General features: G+C 41.9%; 1 protein-coding gene across 11 annotated transcripts in view; it reads left to right on the top strand.

Moving 5' to 3' along the window:
• Positions 1–19,701, top strand: part of Pde1c (phosphodiesterase 1C) — a 535,503-nt gene that overhangs the window by 276,130 nt on the left and 239,672 nt on the right. For 4 of the 11 annotated variants that reach the window (XR_002378135.1, XM_021164313.1, XM_029478714.1 and 1 more), the window contains exons 2-3: positions 1,183–1,298; positions 17,806–17,832. The exons of 3 other annotated variants lie outside the window; for them this stretch is intronic. Coding sequence is in view for 7 of the 8 variants with exons in the window: in XM_021164313.1 (XP_021019972.1) it covers positions 1,198–1,298; positions 17,806–17,832 (128 nt within the window). In the remaining variant the exon portion in view is untranslated. Of the gene's footprint in view, positions 1–662; positions 1,299–17,805; positions 17,833–19,701 lie in introns of those variants that run through there. 4 more of the 11 variants (XM_029478710.1, XM_029478711.1, XM_029478715.1 and 1 more) reach the window with 4 other exon arrangements.

Here is a 19,701-nt window from a genome sequence, read left to right as displayed (position 1 = left end):
GGGAAATGATTGCTAATTACGCAATTCATTGAGCAAGTGAAAGGTATATACCCTCGTTTTATTCCTTTGCCAAATCATATGAATGGAACTTGACTTGACCAATGAAAAGTTGTACTTGTCTTTAAGTTGATCCCTAACCCTAGATGCTTTCCTCCTTCCAACCTGGTCCCGTTCTGCTGGGCAATTATGTTATTGACATTGTGCATGACCAAGGGGACCATCTAGCAGGGTGGTGCAGCTGTGTGGAGCTGACAGACTGCCAAAGTCAACAGCTGCGTAGCCAGCGCACAGCGGAGCCGCCTAGAAGGCTTGTAGCATTATTTGAAGAAACTCTTTTGTTGTAATATCTGTTTTTGAAAGAGGGAGGGTGGAGGGAGAAGAGAGAGAGAGAGAGAGAGAGAGAGAGAGAGAGAGAGAGAGAATCAATTGAATTAGAAAGAAAACACCAGGGCTTTGTGCTGGGAAGCTCCAGATTTCCCTTCCTTGGGGCGCGGAGCCCTGTTCTTTATGCAGTGCGGGCAGCCATCATTGCAGGGCATAGGGCTGGGTGGCCAAGGGCTGCCTGCGGGGGCAGGTGTGGTACTCCTGCCCTGCTGACAGTGTTATCCCCTCCCTCCCCACACGGGGTGCCAGCCCTGTCACTAGCCCCAAGCCGACAAAAGACTTTTCTCACTTGTCAGTTCTTGCATGTCAGCAGGGCTTGCTGGTAAGTGAGGGGCACTGAGGCGGAGCAGGCAGGGCGCAGGGCGGAGCCGGGCAGGGGTCTGAGCACCCCGCGGCTCACCCTGCTGCTCAGGCTCATCCTACTCCACCCAGCTCCTCACTTTCTCCCCTCTTTTTGCCACTCAGTTCTCCTCTTGCCTCCAAATCCTCTGGGGAGCCTCCGGTAGCTTCTTTGGCTTTGTTTGAAGGGAAAAAGAACAGGAACAGAGTCGAGGTGCTTTCTCCCGGACACAGTCCTTATCCCTGTCCCTGGCAGTAGTAAGCATCATGGCTGGTTTCCACAGCTGCCTCCAGCGCGCACCTGGGGCCGGAGTCCCCTGTGATCCTTGCAGGCTCTGAGCCATCTCTGGGGACGCTGCAGGGGAAGTGACAAAGTGACTGAAAGACTCACTGGGCTGGACCCAGCAAGGAGAGGAGGCTGGGAAGGGACTACACAAACTCTCTCCACCTCACCCTCAGTGAGAACCTGCAGCTATGGAGTCTCCAACCAAGGAAATTGAAGAATTCGAGAGCAACTCTCTGAAACACCTGCAACCTGAGCAGATCGAGAAAATCTGGCTTCGGCTCCGCGGGCTGTAAGTAAACCTCCCTACTCCCTGACTCCCTTGCCCTCTTTCCCTCTCTCATCCCCATTTTACTGCACATCCACAGTCACCATTTCTTACCCCTCACTGCAAGTCCTTTGAACTCAGTGGTAGAAGTTCCACAACTGTCTCTGTAAACTACAGTCAAGGCTCCTACCTTCTAACGCAGCAGCAGAAAGGGCAACTTTTCTGTCCTGATGCTTTGCTCTTTACAAGTCTTGTTTTATTTGAGAAGGGGCTGGGCATACCCTCCTGAGTACACACTTGTGATACAAGTAGCAAGGAGGTGTTTCCGGTCCGTTTGCCCAGGGAGAGAAGTTTGGTGAGGGACTTTTAACTAGAAATTTTCTTTGTAAACTGTTTGCAAGCATGTTGGTAGATCATCCAATGACTCAGTAACTGATCAGATTCAGATATACACTTTTGCCGATAATTCTGTCTGCCTACTCTCTAGCTCGGTTCAGGTCCTGATATCTTCTTAGGACTCTTCCTGGCAGATTTTGCTTAGAGAAGGGTGGGCTGTTTTGAGAGAAAGTGCACATCAGATACACACGGGAACAGCACAAAGGGTGATACAGAGAGAGCTCTGAACTTGAGTCACTTCACCTCGTTCTTTCTGGTTTAGTTGCTGAGGACTGAGGTGATTTCAGAGTAGATTTTCCTTTATTAAACATTCATAACCAGTGATTCCTTGTCAGCTGACACACAGCTCCCATTGATGCTGCTCACAGCAAGTAGGTGATTATTGTGTCAGATATTCAACTTCAGTGATCTGCTGTAATTTTGAAAACCTTTTGCAGGTTTTCTGAACTTACAAGGATGGTGAGAGAGAAATAGCTCCTTGCTATGCGTCTGCCATCAGTGCTTTTGAAAGCATTGCATACATATCCAAGAAGCAAAGCCAAATAAATCAAGAAGGTGCTGATCTGATCTGACTTCATCTTAGGAAAGATCACATCCTGGCAGGATATTTAGAATTACTAAGGGAAGCCGCTAAAGTTGTGTTCATTTCTTTACAAGGCCCCTATTCAGGGGTATACTTTATAAAAAGCATCCCATCTAGAATGGAAGAAGCCCGTTGCCATTGATTTTGTAGGACGCCTTGCCAAGGAATTTGCTTTTTTGACTTGTATAGCTGATGTAAGTGGAGACTGTAAACTTACTTGGAAAACTGGTCCCTGGCTGGCAGGCTCTCTGGCCAGCTTATGCAGCTTATGTGGAAGCTCTTTTCAGAGATGTGTTTACAGGAAGCTCATGCTCAGTGTCCTGAGTGATAGATAATCTTGTTATACTGTGCCACACACAGAACGTTTGTTAGGTCCACAAAACTTAGGGCCGAGGTGTGCACTGTGAAAGCAGAGTTAGGCTGGTGTTCTTGCCTTTCCAGCCAGGGGGACACATGGCCACATCTCCGGAACTGTTTCTCTAGAGGTTTTACAAGCTAAAGCCATTCCACAAAGCTACTGAGGCTAGAAACAGCTTTTGGTTAGCTCAGCATAGCTCAGGTGGGAACTCATGTGAGAAGCATTTAGCTTTACACCACACGATCTTGGTCTTGCAGCTTTCTCAGTTTCCTGTGTGAGAGCTTTCACTCCTCAGCATGCTGCAGTGTGATGTGTGATATATCCACAGTTGGATCTTCTCTAGTCTTTCACATCTTTCCAGACCGCGGGGGTGCCTTCAAATGTGTCAATTGGTTCTTCACCCAGTGTGCCTTTTCTAATTCCTCTTCCCACCTTTCCTGAGGAGATCCTTTTGCTCAATAGCCACGCTCTGAACTCTTTAGTTCCACTTTATAATTTAAAAGGTATTTGTTACTGCAATGTAATTTTTTTTTTTTTACCACTGTGCTGATTCTACTATCATTTGTTTTACTACATTTATTTTCTTACTTATATAGTCATTTATTTGTTTCAACACAGTAGCAGTTCTAACACTCTGGCAACAAAAGCATATACATTTCTACAATTCAGGATAATACCTTACATTCTACGCCATGGAAATTCCTGGGATACTCGTATGTGTGTGTGTGTGTTTGTTTGTTTGTCTACACAACAGACTGTCAGAAAGAGAAAGGAAGCTGCTTTTTCAACATTTTAAAAAGAGGCAGTAGCTGTAGTTGGATTTTCACACTAATTTATTACCATGACACTCTTACAGACAGAACACAGGTGGTCAGAGATTTAGTTCAACTGCTCTGAGAGCTATGTGAGTTCTGGATTATCTAGTACTCTCTCATGTTGGCACATGTACTTCCTCTGTAGGAGTGGATATGAAATTTTAACGTGCCACTCCAAGTCACCTTGTTGATAAAGGCTCTGCTAATGGGAAGTGTAGTATATCTTCATGCCGTGATGATATGAGAGACCTCGTGGCTGCTTGAGTTTGAGCAAGTGAGTCATGACCAGTGGCTTGGGCTCTGACCAAGAGTTTTTCTGCTGCCAAATGGCCACACAATGACAAGAAGGTGTCCCTGTGCTGCACTTTGTTTTAACTGAGTGTAACAGGACACATTTCACTTATTCTTTGGCACTTGCTATCATAATCACAATGTTTTAACCTCTCTTTCATTCATCTTGCCCAACTATGAGGCAGTATCATAAATTTTACGGTTATGCAATGCCTTATATTTCTTACATTACTTAAAGTAACACAGACACACACACACACACACACACACATACACATACACACAGAGAGAGGTAAGTGGCTCCTCTGTTGGTAGACGAGGGAAAATATTGCTTTTGTCTTTCCAGCACAGTTTTCTACTGTCTTCCTATAGTAAAAGGCATTGTTTCCCACTCTGCCTCCTAAACTCCATCAAAGGGTCAGGCTCCTGTAGCATAAGTTGTAAATCCTAGGATCTTATGGCCCTAAGGTCAGTGGGTCCCAATAAGCATGGATCTCAAACAGGGACATGGAGTCCCCAACTGGCATTCTGTGTTGGCCCTGGAGTTTGAGAACTGTTCCCTTCTGGACTTTCCTGGTGACTGCCATGATTAATTTCCTGTTGTCTTACTGAGAAGAGTTATCTTATGCTAGAAAACAATAAGGCAACCTTCAGGGAGAAGCAGGAATAGAAAGGTAGGGTGGGGATTCCTGGATCTGTTGCCATAGCTGTTTTGTGAGGCTGTTGGCTGACCCAGCTGCATGGAACAGTTAGGTTCTCTTTAGCTTAGGTTGTTTTGATGCTGCTTTTTCTTAAAAATGTCTGTTTTTATTTATTTATTTTTTAAATTTTATTTTATTAGATATTTTCTTTATTTACATTTCCAATGCTATTCCTAAAGTTCCCTATACCCTCCCCCCACCCTGCTCCCCCACCCACCCACTCCCACTTCTTGGCCCTGGCGGTCCCCTGAACTGGGACATATAAAGTTTGCAAGACCAAGGGGCCTCTCTTCCCAATGATGGCTGGCTAGGCCATCTTCTGCTACATGAGCAGCTAGTGACACGAGCTCTGGGGGTACTGGTTAGTTCATATTCTTGTTCCACCTATAGTGTTACAGACCCCTTCAGCTCCTTGGGTACTTTCTCTAGAAATGTCTAAACTCTAAAAGAGTCTAAAATGTCTAAAAAATTCTAAAGAATTTCACAGATACTTGGTAAAGGGGGAACAAGCCCTGGGCAGAGATAACTAGGTGTTTGCATTTGCAGATTGGCCAAAGCACATTTTCTGTGTACTCATCTGAATCTTAAAGAGTGTCATTAGTAAACACTAGGTAACACAAAGCTGCCTAGCTAACATTTATTAAGTATCTGTTATGTGTCAGTCCTATTGCCATCCTCTGGTATGCAAACGTGGAGAAGATTCCTATCTGACCTTAACAGGTCATGGAGAGACTGGCACCAGTACCCAGAGTGGTGAATGTAACTAAAGGGGGATGCAGAGAGAGGGACCTCTGCCATGGAGGCCAGGCAAGAGCTTTAAGATTTGGGAGGTATTTAAAAACACAAGGAAAACTCCTTTCATTAATGTTAGTCTTTTGACAATGATTCAGGGAAAACTTTTGCAAAATGTGGGGCAAAAGAGAATCCTTCAGTTCAGCCTGCAATAGGATTGCCCCAGTTTTGAACTGTTTCCATGGGCTTTTGGCAAAGTAAATATATCAGAGATGTAGTGTGAAGCCTAGTGAGATGCATTTTGCTTATCTTCTATTGATAATCCTCAAATGACTGGTCAATACTGTATATCCTTGATGTCATTAACATGGAGCTAGTGAGCAGAAAGCTCCTAGGACACTGTAGAAAAGCGCGATTAACTTCTTCTACATATTGATACTTAAAAGCCTTATTATTTCCTTTAAAAGGTGGCTGCATCCACTAATGGCTCATGGCAAGGTGAGGGATAGAGAGAATTCAAGAACAGAGTGCTTATTGGACACATCAAGGAGTGAGAGATGATGCTGAAGAAGGCATGGAGTAGGAAGCAACATGGAATTAAAATATTACATTTTATTAAACATAATTACAATTTAAAGAAGTGAGTATTTAAGCATGTTGCACAACTTAACAAGAAGTTGTACTCTTCATACCATATGGAGAAATCCTTTTTGTCTGTTTTGAAAGGAGTTTATATTTTATCTTGTTAAAAGGAAGTGTTGATGTATTTGAAGCTTCAGAGTAACCCAATGAGATGTGAATTTCAGGTTGATCACTCTGGGTAAAGTATAGGACAGAGCTTGGAGATGAGGCTGGATGTCAGGCAAGCAGCTGGGACCAGTGCCTGCACTGAGGTCTGTGTTGGCAGTGAGAAATGACAGAACTTAGATTTAGAGCAGAGATAGAGAAAGAGAAATTATCTCATGAGCCTGTTCTGGCTTGGGTATGTCAGGGAATTTCATGCCAATGCCTTGGAGTACATTTAGATAAGAATGATTATTTTGAGAGTAGATATGTTGACCTGGTGCCCTCTGAAATGTCCCAGTAGCTACTGGTGACTACAACAAGGAACACATATAGAGGGAATTGTGGCTTAGGGCTGTGATTCTCAGAGTCTTGGCTCTGAGTCAAAATAATTCAAGCAAGTGACCCAGGAAAGAGAACTCTGACCCAACTGTCATCAGAGAAACCCTTCTAGAAATATTTAAAAATTGGTTGATTCCAGACCATGGTTTCAGTGCATGACTAGGTCTCCTGAGTATCCTACTTAACTGAAAATGTCAGGTGTCTACCTGATTATCACATTTTTACCGAGTGTGTCTGCTGCACCAGTTTATGAAGGTGGCATAAGGATATCAGAAGGAAAGCCTTGCCTTCACAAAACTTAAGTAACTGGTTAGGATGACCAGAAAGAACTTAAAAATTAAAGATACCAAATAGCCTAGGCTGGTCTGGAACTTGATATGTAGCTGGTACGGGCTTTGAACTCCTGCTCCTTCTGTTTCAGCTTTTAAAGTGCTGGGATTATAGGTTTGAGATACCTTGTCTAAGTCCCAGAAAGTTCTTATATATGCAAAATCTTTAAAACAACATCACCAAAAGAGAAGGCAATAGCCATATGGAAAGTAAATACTATTGATACTAAAGCCAGATTCCGAGCAGCTCTTCTCTTGCTAATACAGCAAGAGCTTGGAAATGAAGTCTTCCTGTATAACAGAGGAGAAAGTGGTAGGTATCAAGTATGAGGCTAGAGCCTCACATTTAGAGTGCACTTTCTTTACTTGAATACTAATGGTATTTAATAGTACATCATCGGTTCTTATCATAAGTTGTTTGTGCTGACTTATTAGCTAATTATAGTTCAATATTTGGCAGCTTTGTGCATAGTATTTTGACCAAGACTTGCACATGACTCTTTCAGTTGGGAAGCAGCCCTAAGTAGAGAGGTTTCTATATTCTAGTTTTAGTTTGAGGTCTTGATATTTTGTGATTGTGTGTGTGTGTAGAAAAATGTTTCCCTTGGTTTCTCTTTATGGAAGGAGAAGGCATCTAAGATCTCCACCATGGCCTTTTGAGAAGATAGATCATTGATTAACCTGAGGCATGTAAAACAGTCTGTGATAACTTTGGAGGTGACCACCAGCATTTGACATAAGTAATGAAAGGTGAATTCTGCAGGAAATGGAGGGCTACTTCTGGAGAAAGAATAGTAAATCTATGTAAGGAATTAACATTCTTCAGGCTTTTATTGGAGAGTGTTCCTTATTTAAAGTCTTCTTGACAGCTGTTATTAAACAATACTAATGAACCTTAATGAGTATGATGTGAAGTTTTTCTACATAGTAAAATTATGACAAAGCTTGAGAGTAATTCAACCAAAACATGAAGCTGAAAGTCGTAGATAATGGCTTTCATTCATCTTTCTGCAGGGAACTCTTTGGTCATTTGTTCCCTTAGAAAACATTTCCTCATCCCTGAGTGTGTGGCTGTATGCCTGACTATATGTCTGTATGCCTGACTGTGTGCCTGGTAACACGGATCTACTAGGAAATGAGACAAAGGCTTTCTCCCTGAGTGGGTGTCAAGTGTAAAGGTAGAGAGAAATGTTAGCATGATTTCCTGAAATAGCTATTTACACTGAGTGTCACAAAGAGAGCTAGAGTGCTATGAAAATAATTAAAACAACCCAAACCAGGCCCAAGACTCAGAGATGACTTCTATGAAGAGCTGAAATTTAATCTGAAATACAAAGAAGTATACATTAATTGAATAAAAGTGTTAGGGAAGAGTGTGTGAAGGGAATCAAGCCCAGTTTTCCCAGAAACTGACACTTCTGGGAAAAGGAAATAACAGACAAGGTGCTACAGCATGGAGCCCTAGAAGACTGGGGGAAGCCACACACCAGAAGGGCCAGATTCAGCATCATCTTCAGCATTAGCATAAGGAGCTCTTCTCTGTACAGATAGATCTGAGGCCTTTGGGGGAATTCTGCCCCACAAGACTTGGATGTAGGGGTAAGGACAAAGCCAAGTTTTTAAAATCTTGATTCACAGGTGTTTTTAACTAAAGAATCTCTGAGAACCTGCTTGAGTTGGCAGGCTTAGTTGTGGGTAGGAACAGGTTGATCGGGGAACCCACATGATGAGGTCACTTTTGGATATACTGAATATGAGGCAATTCAAGGACATCACTGCAGGAACTGTAGTGGGAGCATGAAGAGGTGATAAAAGAAAGAGCACAGTGCACGACCTAACAAAGTGAGAAGAAAAAAAAAATGTGTGTCTGAATGATGCTTGATGAATATTCCTGTAGATGTCACAAGAGAGAATACACTGAAAATCAATGGCTTAACTAGTCTAGCATAGGAGACAGCAAGTCGGGATTGTATATAATTTATAATTGGCATTTTCCTGTTCAAAATGATGGCAAATCCAGGCAATAACCACAACACATAGCCTTGTTTGAAACTCTTGTATTGACTGCTTGGTGTAATGCCCATTCAAACATAGCTTTGGAATGGAGACAGGATCCTGGAGGAAGGCAGGATTCTTTCTAGTATTTTAAAGGCAGAGGGGTCCTTTTTCCCTAGGGAGTGAAAAGATGAGACTCTTATCAGGGGCCCTCTGGGAGATACAGGACAAGACCCAAGCAACTAAGGCCTGAAACCCAGAGCCCAGCACACTGTGAAGAGCCAAGTAGTTTATAAGCCCACTGAACTCTGGGTAATCTAATTTATCCAGATTCTAAACAACCCAAACTCTTAAATAACCAGGACACTTTCTACATTTTGAATATATACCTAGCTTATACAGCTATAAAAGGTTAATCGTTGAAATCTGCTACTTCCAGATGTATCCTAGAGGGGTTCAATTTCAGATTAATATCCCAACACCTTTGTTCTGACTCTTTTCTGTTGCTGTGTTTTGTTTGTTTCTATGAAGAAACAACCAAAAGTTGACTGTGAGTTTCTGCAGGTCATTCTGGCATGCTTCCTAGTTTTTAGAGCAGCTTACTATATATTTTCTGAGTGGATTCTGCTAATGTAGGTGGCTTGTCATTATCAGTGCAATTCTCCATTCTCAATTTTCTGTGTACTTAGCATTCTCAGAAATGATGTCATTTTGCCCGACTGATTTCACATTTGAATCTGACCAGCTTCCCACACCAAATATGGATTTATCTTGAATTAGGGTTCAGTAACTCATCACTTTTACGTGAGAATTGATCTATGAGCAATACCCCCTACATCTGTCTCTAAAGGTCTCAATGATGTCATGCATCTCATTCCATCTCTGACTCTGTCACAAGCATGACTCTGAAGGCTTCTGTGGTGCCTTAAGAGATTAAGCTCAATGAAATCTCTTTTATCTATTCATGTGTAAGGTCCTGAATGATTATTGTTATAGACTCTGACTGCTAACCAAAAAAGATTAGGTACACCTTCATTACTAGGGTCTTGTGTACTCAGTTAGAAATGCAAGAAGCATTTATCAGATATTAGTTATCATACTAATGAATTGTTTAGTCCTTGCCACCCATCTGTTAAACCACTGGATGAAATGAGCCATTTCCAAAAGTATCAGAACTTTCAAGCTACCACTTGGCATGGTTTCAGTGAAGTCAGAACCAAAGAAAGTCCTGATCCCAGGGCTTTCCTGATTTCACTTGGTAGAAGACCTAGGATGGGTCCAAGGATTTTATCTGCCAGTTCTCCATGTTTTAGACAATCACTTCATCTTGCCATGTTTAAAATTGAAATTTAAAGTATTGTGTCCAGAGAGATGCAAATATCTTAGAGGAAGTTGAACGGCCTCTTGCTTCCAAGAAGCTATGGGGTTGACTGGAATTTAGTCAGAAGTGGATTGAACCAAGAGCAGGTTTTAATAAAGACTGTGAGTAACGGTAGGGACACAGGTGTACCAGTGGGTGGGCAAGAAAGTCTTAGGGAAATTAGTCTGTGACTAACGTCAGAATATACAGCCTTTACTGTGACAAATTCTACTTGAGAGAAAAATGAAGTAGAAATTGGAAGCACAAGCACCTGATGATTCAATAAACCCATCCCCCTGTGTTAGTGAAGATGGAGACTTTGTCTTAATCCTTTGGATTGACTTCCACTTTGTCTCTGCCTTGAGAGATATTAAACAGATTTCTCAGCCTTTCCCACTGGTGGCTATTGAATTAGGAGCCAGGCTCTCAGGGAAGAAGTCACAGAAATTTCTCTATTTCCTTCCTTGTGACTCTGCTGCACATATGACACAGCAAGTGATTGTAAATATATAATAAAGGTATGGATCATTTATGAAAAGCATACTACCAAATTTATACACGTGTTCCATTTACTTTTGATTTCCTCAGTTAAAATCCCCTTCCATTCTCATTCTTGTTACCACTCATTAGCTCCCTGCCTAGATTTAACCAATGGGATTTTAGCTATAGTTTTTAGCTTGCTCTGTTTGAAAAGCCTTGCTCCCAAACAAGGGAAGATCTCAGCTCTCTACGAGGGAGGTCTCATCTGGGGACTCCTCATAATCCAAGAGCTAGAGTTTTTGACCCATGATTAGGAGAGAAGGAGGCGTGAATAAGAGTTGGATTTCTGTGTCTGGCCAGCTGTCTGCAGACAGATGAGAGTCTGTTGGGGGTAAATAGTAATGAGTTCAGCTTGTGTGAGGAGTAGGAGATGCAATAGGGCCATAGTGGAGTCTGTGTAAATTGGAGTCACACATAGGCCTCTTGGTTGGCTGTTTAATTTGGAATAAACTAGTTTTTCCTTAAAGGTCATTCGTGCTCTATTATATGGCCAATACTACCCAGAGCATGTGCTTCCAGGATCAATAGGAACTGACAGATTTTATTATTTACAGACCCATTTAAGATAAGCCTTCTGTTCATCTCTTCAATCATCCTAACCTTAAGCCACAAAGGCAAAGGCTTCCTTCATTTGAATTTCTTCTCATTTGACTAATCATGTTAGTATGTATACACACACACACACACACACACACACACACACACACACACACATGAGAGATCTGTCCTGAATAGAGCATCTTTTTCTTTTTCTTTTTCTTTTTCTTTTTCTTTTTCTTTTTCTTTTTTTAATTGAGCTATGGTAGAGGGCATAAGTTCTAAGAACATTTTTTTCTTCTATAAAAGAATCACCAGAAAATATCTCTAAGAAATTAATAACAAAGACCAAACTCTTCAATAACAATTGGGTTAAAGTGAATCTATATCATGTCACCATTTATCATTTGTTTTGGCCTGAATCTTTGGGCACATGCAATTTTGTTTTGTAGCTCATCAGCTAAGAAATATTTGAGTAAGGGGCTGGAGAAATGGCTCAGTAGGAAAAGGTGCTCACTGCCAAACATGATGACCCGAGTTTGATCTCTGAGACCTATGTGGTAGGAGAAGAGAACTGATTTTTACCAGGTTTCCTCTGGTAAGGAACCTCATGTGCACACCTCATGTATGCCATGCCTAGCATAGAGTCCGGAAGGGGCTATTGGATCCCCAGGAACTAGAATTGCTCACATGCACTGTTACATGGTGTGAATTTCCCCCTCCCCCAACGAATATATAAATAAAGGCAATAAGAATTAAAAAGAGATATTTATACCAGTAAAAGAAGAGATTCTCTTTGCTGTCTTCCCTCTCACCTTTGGGCACTTAGTGGAAGTGTGAGAATCGTAATTCTCATGTGTTTTCACTGGCATCTTGTTATTCAAAATGTGGAAAGGCCAGAAGACAATCAGTATATGCAGTTGTAAAAACCCAGGTTTTAATGAATGTATTATAAAAATGAATTGTTGAGAGGAAAGAAAAATACACAAAGGTTCTTCATTATCAGAACTCCAGAGAGTGTTCATACAGATGGTTTAAGAAATCAGTAGAAACGTCTGGTCATATCCATTTCATTTCAGTCTGGACTGGCATTCCAATGCAAAACCAAACCAAAGGATCAAATGACCAATCTGGTCTTGGGTCATTTCACAGCCATTTGGAGCATTCTGTCTCGGTTCACTTTCCCACAGCAACACACATGATCCAGCCTTGTGAGAACATGCAGTCAGTTATAAAGGACTTTGTTTTTCTCCAAGTCTAATTCTCCAAGGGTTGAGAATTAAGATTTTCATATCTAACTGTGCACAGTGCTGTGGTCTCCATAGGGAAAGATGAAGACATGTTCCTCTCCATTATAGGAGTCACTCTCCCAGGAGACCCAGATGTGTGGCTATGTATTCAATTTCTCATGCCCCGACATTACTGTACACAAATGGGTGATGCCTTGCTGTCAACCTAAAGTGGACACCTGGACATTTCAGCTTTTCAAACTCAGTTTGTTGGAATATTAAGCTTATTATAAACCTCATTATTGAGGTACCCAAACAGCTTCTGCTCAGATACACACTCTAGAAGGGTGAAAGGCATTATCAGGCACTCTATAATTTAATATCAGTGACTAATCATTCTTACTTATCCAAGAAATTAGAAAAACTTTCTTGAATCATATGCCTGACTTTGGCATACTTGATACTTACTTATGACTAAAGCTGTGCCTATGGCTTTGGAACTCCCAGCCATCAAAATGCAAGCAAACAAAGTCATTTGAGAGCTCCTTGTCTCCTTGTCACAGCTCTTGTTTCTTGCTGTTTGGATGTTTATCTCTACTGGACTCCTTGGAAGGTCCATTCTTGCTGTGACTAGAAGAACACCTTAGGCTTGCTCAGTTTCACCATCTACTTCCTTGACTGTGGCCAGGTGAGGAAAAATGAAGCACAGTGTCTAACAGGCCTTGCTATATGACACAGACATGAAGAGCTCTGGGGAGCCTGTAGAACAATTGAGATCAGTGCTCTTTGTTCTTTGATGATGCTGTAGTCTCAGGATCCACTGCATCCATTCTGCTGAATGCAGATGGACTGATGCCTTCAAGATGAAGTTTTGGGGTTCACTTCTGCTGTTTTGTACAGTGGCATTTATATACAACACATATACACACACCATTTGATAATACAAGCCACAGTTTCATTGAAATTATGACCTAAGCAAACATGGAATTTTGGTGGAGATCTTTCAGTTTGTGTAAGAGGTAAAGGAGTATTTATTAGTTGGACTTTCTTGTAGTGCATGGTAACTGTACAATGCATGACAGCTTCCTAAGAGCTCTTAAGGTTGCTGTGTGGGCAAGATGTTAAGTTCATTGTCTACAGAATTGTTGATAATATGAATGCTTGCTAAAACTATCTTTTGGTATCAGAAATTTCTAGTGATGGGTGTTTTGTTTGTTTGTTTGTTTGTTTTTCTATCTGAGCAGTGGCCTTACTTGGACAGCAAAGAGAAGTGCACAGCTCTGCTGGACGAGCTAATACATTGCCAGAGCTGGTGTGCAGTATGTAGGGTCCTTTCAGCATGGAGGAAAGCCAGGCAGGTTTTTAGTTCCAAGAGGAACTGAAGTTAATACCTGTTTTCTTTCTGGGTCTATTATTCCAAGATGAGAACTAAGAATTCATTATTTCCATTCCAGAAAAGCAATTTTCAATGTTTTCTTGAAAAATTTAATCACTGAACCATTGTCCCCCAGAACAAAATTTGTAATCACATTGCGTTGTAATTCTGTTGCCGCTATTATTGTAGCAGCTGACCTTCTTTTGAGCATTTACTGGATGTGAAGCTCTATGCCACCTGCTTAGTGACACTTGTTACATTGAACTTTCTGCCACACAGCAAAATAAATATTATTAATATTACCTAGATTTTTTTTTCAGAGGTGAAAGAAACTGGTAGTTTGGAAATGATATAAACTGTTGAACACAATGAGCTCAAGAACAAATTTGAGCATAGAGACATGGTCCTAAGCATTGCCTTTAATACCCTTTAACAAAAGGCAGCATACAAACAAATAAAGCTAGCTTGTGTGTAGGCATTCATGGATGCATGTCTCTGCCAAATGGGTATGTGTGCATGGGTGCAAGTGTGTGTGTGTATGTGTGTATGTTGGGAGGTGTGAACAGTGGAGCCTATCCCAGGGGGCAAATGTTGCCTTGGGACTTTTATGAAGTCGAGTTCTTTCCCAGCCTAGACTAATAAAGATGGGCTGCTGCCTCCTGGGCTCGACTTCTCTCACACTGCTGTCAGTTCAGCTAGATGTCAGCACAAGGGGCTTCTGCCCCTGTCTCCGTTCTACATCAGTCCAGCTACATGTATTGTAAGATTCTGCTGTATTGCTTCAACTTTCCACAACTCATGTGTTTAAAGTAAACTCAGTAAACCAAAACAATAGCAGTGAGTCAGGGATGAATTCTGCTGAAGTTCTTTAGACACAAAAGGCCAGGAATAACCTGAGTTTCTTTTCCAGCTCATTTCCTGCATTTGAATGGAGTGTTTTACTGCCTTTGGGCTTGTTTTCTGCTAGCATCTAGACTTCCTGCTGGAATCTTTTCACTGCTTTGCATAATTCTTCTCAACACTCCTTGAGAGCTTCAGAATTTTATTTTCTGTATCAGCCTCCTTAAGCCTCTGTATCCTTAGAACTAGTTACTTAACTTGGTTGTTTAGTAATTTAATTACTTAACTGGTTGCTTAATTTTTTTGTTGTAGGTTTTTTTTTTTGTTTGTTTGTTTGTTTTTGAGTCTCACTTCAGTGAAGTATGGGGTAGGTTCAACCTCTCTAGGGTTTGTAGGTTATCTGAATTCAGTTACTTGCAGTTCCAGGAATAGAACTGAGAAGTGGGACTCACCAGACCCCTTCTTACTTTTCTCCTTCATGTAGGAAACCATGGATACAACAGCTGTCCTTACTTTCCTAGTAAATCCTCACTAAATGGAAGGAGTAAAATTAAGGCATTTTTATTTTTTTGCTAAGTGCATCCATTTTACTAAGACATTGTGGACAGCTGCCATGTTAGGCAAGGGAAGGATGCTGGCAGACAGTGAACAGATTCTTGCCATCACTGTAGTCCATCAGGACCAGTTGGAGTCTTAAGGAACTGTATTAGAAGCACGGACCACCATGAGACACAGATGAAGGCGTTTCAAGCTTGGGGGGCCCTGTGAGGAGGTGATCCATCGCCTGAGACCTGAAGGATGTGCAGGACTCTGTGTCTGGATACATGCTGTGCTGTCAGGGCCTGAGTGTTGGACCTGGAGTGTTTTCCACGGGCTTGCGAGTTTTCTTTGCTTTAAATGCTTACTTTCAAGCACCATGGTATTATTTGTATGCTATTCACCTTGATTTTGGGAAGTGTCTAAATCGATGAGACAAGAAAGGGAAACCTTACTGCTAAAACCAATTCTCTGGAATTGAGGAGTGTCAGGCATGGGATAGTACTAAGCCTTCCTTTCCCAAGGTTTAACAAATGCAGAAGCCACATTTGGGCATGTGTGGATAACAGCTGCAAAGGCTCCCTTTGCTTGGCCAGTAGATATTTGTAATCTGCTGACCCTGTGCCAGTGGATGTGCAAACCTTTGGGATAGATGCTGAAGTCCATGTGACAAGCTTTCTAATCTCACAAGCTCAAAAGCAGTGGCAGAGGAAACCAAATACTTGGAATATTCAGTGCATGGCAAGAGTCTGTTCCTGGTGAATTAAATATCTGATTTCCTGTTGAAATGATTTTTTCCTTTTCATTTACACAGGCATTAAAATGTGATTTACAACAGAGCTAGTTTCGAGGTCTCCTTGCCAGTGAAGTTATTACATTAGAGTTAACCCCCTTAAACTATGTCTTATAACTGCTATTATAAAATACCACTTTAGATGCATGCCTTATTTTCTTTCTAGAGTAAATTCTCTCCAAAAGGTATGGGAGGCATATGTTAGCAAGATGTAAGTGGTTGTTATGAGTAGGTGCTGAAAGCAAAGCTCTTCTTTCCATTCCTTGTTGGTTCTCTCACCCCTCCCAACAGGGCTTTTGTACAACTCCGGAAAACACAAGGTACTGTGAAAGCCAGCAGCCCAGGCTTCCGTACTCAGATTTGAGATCCCTCTGCTGATGTTTGTCCCTGAAGAATTAGTTGGGATTCTAAGCAAAGAACAAGAGTGACCATCTTATTGTTATTTTTTGCCTTTGGGTGACTTTCAGCCTTTTTTAAGTTTCTCCATGGACTTAGATGGTTCCTTATGCTTTAAATGCTGACTATCAAAGACCATGGCATTTTTCATTAGATTTCAAATATTATCCCCTTTCCTGGTTTCCCCTCCGAAAACCCCCCATTCCCTCCCCTTTCCCCTGCTCACTAACCCACCCACTCCTGCTTCCTGGCCCTGGCATTCCCCTACACTGGGACATTGAGCCTTCACAAGACCAAGGGCCTCTCCTCCCATTGATGACCTACAAGGCCATCCTCTGCTACATATGCAGCTGGAGCCATGAGTCCCTCCATGTGTATTCTTTGATTGGTGATTTAGTCCATGGGAGCTCTGGGGGTACTGGTTAGTTCATATGGCTGTTCCTCTTATGCGGCATTATCTGTGTGGGATTTTCCTTGATTTGGAGAAGTGCCAAAATAGATGAGACAAGAAAGGAAAGCTTAGAGATGCCTTGAGGAGACAGATCTTCCTTTCCTAGGTTTTCTTTTCTTTGACTTCTCTGGACTGAAGAATCTGCTCACTTTGTTGAGGTTCACGGGAACTAATACAAAATGGATGTCATCATAAATAGCAGTATTATATTGAGCTAGCATATTTTTAAGGCCATTTTCTTCTATGATTTGGTAAAATATCCAAGACAGGTGTCATATCTCTATTTGATGGATCAGGAATCCCAAGGCACATGAGATTTCTCCAAGGCTAACTGGCAAGGAAGTAGCAGAGATATGTTCTTTCTTGGCCTCTTCAGTGTCCTAGGAAAGTCCTTAACCAAACTTTTAGTATGCATTGACACTCCTTCTATCATTTGCTCCTAGACTTCGTCGCTGTATTGCTTCTCATTTCATCCTTCTTTGAAAATCTATTTCTGATTTCATGGCTTAGCTGTGTAACATATTTACATTTAAAAAAGGACCATATAGGGCTCTCAGTCTTGGGGTGAGCTTCAGTAGTCCACATATGCTTATTATGCTTGAGGTTGTGTGTGATTCCCAGCATGCATACCTGTACACACACACACACACACACACACACACACACACACCACTGAAGGATTCTTGCTTCTTGATGATGATGGGGGTGATAACAATTGTAAAAACACAAATAACTAATATTGGCCACTAAGTAGACAACACAAAAGACCTTTTGTAAGCCTTTATGCACTGTGTTCCATCCCTGTGGATCTTGTAAATGTGAAGGCTAAGGCTTGATCCTAGATCTTGTTATCTTTAAGCTTGCCCTTTGTCAGGATCTCACACTACCTTCAAAGGGAGGAAGGGAAGCACATGGCAGAAGAACCCTTGAACTCCTGGAAAGCTGCTTCTCACTGCAAAGGCTACGTGTGTTTCTGCCTGTCCAAAATATGACAACAGTCACAGACTAGCAGCTGAACTGTGAAACCACACCACAGAAGGAAACCCTAGAATTGTTGACACACATTCCTGTCCCTGCTAAAGCAATCCCTTCCTCCACTGTCTGCCAAAGGATCTGTCTGACATGTGTTTATGCTTCTTTTCCTACAGGAGGAAATATAAGAAAACGTCCCAGAGGTAAGCACATCTCTCTGGGAGAGAAGAACCTTCTGAGCTGAGGTTGGATGAGCTGTGATTCAGCTCCTCCCAGGTTTGGCTTCTGTACACTGCAATTGTATTAAACAGTCCTCAAGTTCTCAGTGACTTGCCTTCTTTATCTCACAATTTGTTGCTGCTGCTATAAAATTGAAATTTGATTGTATGTTGTACGATGCATCTCAATGGGTAGATAGCTCATGAGATAGACCCCGTGGATTCACTGCTGTGCTATCAAGTGATTTTTCCAAAACTTTGACCAAGAAGGAACTAGGCTGAGAGGTGATGCTTTCTGGATGAGGAAACAGACACTTTAAATGTATCTTGGATTCTCATTCAACTGAGTCACTGAGGAAAAGCTGCCCAGGAATAGTCAGTTGGAGTGTCGAAGCAAGGGAAGCCTTTTGATTTGACTGTAGGAAGGGTGATTTGAAGAAGAATCTGTCACCTTCTCTAAGTACCTACTTACACAGGGGTCTGGCCTAGCTCTGAGCTGTGCTTAGCAGGCACTGTGATGGGGAACCCTGAAGCTATTTAGTACACACTGGCTCTGCTCATGTGGATACAACACTCCAGCCTGCATCCTTTGCATTTACAGTTCCAGTGTGACTTACAGTATTTGAGGGAATCCCAGCTCTCACAGGCATATGTGATGGCATTTCTCATTACAGTGCTCCTGCAGCAGTAAGTGCTTCCTAGTGCAGAGGGGCATGGGTATTTGTGTGTGAACACAAGTGGGCCATGCAGGGAAAGTGGGTGGAACCTCTAAGTAATGAAATAATAAGTGAACTTAAGAAATGTTATGTGCGCCGTGGTTGAATTGATCCATTAATTTACCCTTTTTCTGATGTATATGTAACATTTTCAATATGACATTTTGATATAAGAATGGTAAGGTAATTACTATAGTCAAGACAATGAGCGTAGGCCTTACTTCACATGTGTGATACTTCATTCATTTTGTTTTGCTTCAAACAACGTTGCACTCTGTATCTTAAGCTGAGCTGGAATTCACTCTGCAGTGGACAGTGTCCTCTAATGGCAATCCTCTAAGCATCAGCTTTCTGAGTGGTGGGATTCAAGACATGAGTTACCATGCCTGATTTGTTCATTCAGCACACTTTTTAGTGTTTCATTTTCATAACCCTATTAGACAATGGTGGCACACACAGCCTTCTATAACCCCTTTAACTTCCCAGAAGGACATCTTGCCACTTCCAACATCTCCCTAACTCTATAAACTTTCTCTCTGGCCTTCTGGTTGTAATTCTAAACATGATGGTAGCTGCCTGTGGGGGAGGGGACAGTTTCTTAGGGATAGCTTTGCTGATCTTTTCATGCTTGTATTTACCTGAGGCTGATCTATAGGTATAGACCATGTGCGTGTCAGGGAGCTTTTCTGGTGTGATGCAGGATGAAATGGATTAACGTCAAAGTTACCCAGGACAACAAGGAGGAGGGTGGATAGATACTGTGTGTACTGGCCGTGGTTGTGCTAGATGCACTGAGGACACATTCCTTTGGCTTGTGCTAGTCCTCCTTCTCTGACACAAACTTGACCCCACTATTAGATACTGCTCTGAGATTTCTCCCATCTGTGTGTCACATAGCTGCTTTGTATTTTTTCTTTCTCTGTATTTAATAATGGATGTATAGTGTATGATACCTTTTGGTATTTTGATTTCATCTGCCATATGCCTGGAATATTGTTGCTTCATAGTAAATGTTGTTGCATAAAGAAATATTGCTGGTCGGGCGTGGTGGCGCACGCCTTTAATCCCAGCACTTGGGAGGCAGAGGCAGGCGGATTTCTGAGTTCGAGGCCAGCCTGGTCTACAAAGTGAGTGCCAG

This window comes from Mus caroli, chromosome 6, assembly GCF_900094665.2.
Source record: "Mus caroli chromosome 6, CAROLI_EIJ_v1.1, whole genome shotgun sequence".
In the NCBI taxonomy this organism is placed as follows: domain Eukaryota; kingdom Metazoa; phylum Chordata; class Mammalia; order Rodentia; family Muridae; genus Mus; species Mus caroli.
The sequence above is the reverse complement of the archived record's forward strand: the minus strand, read 5'-3'. Positions and strand labels throughout refer to the sequence as shown.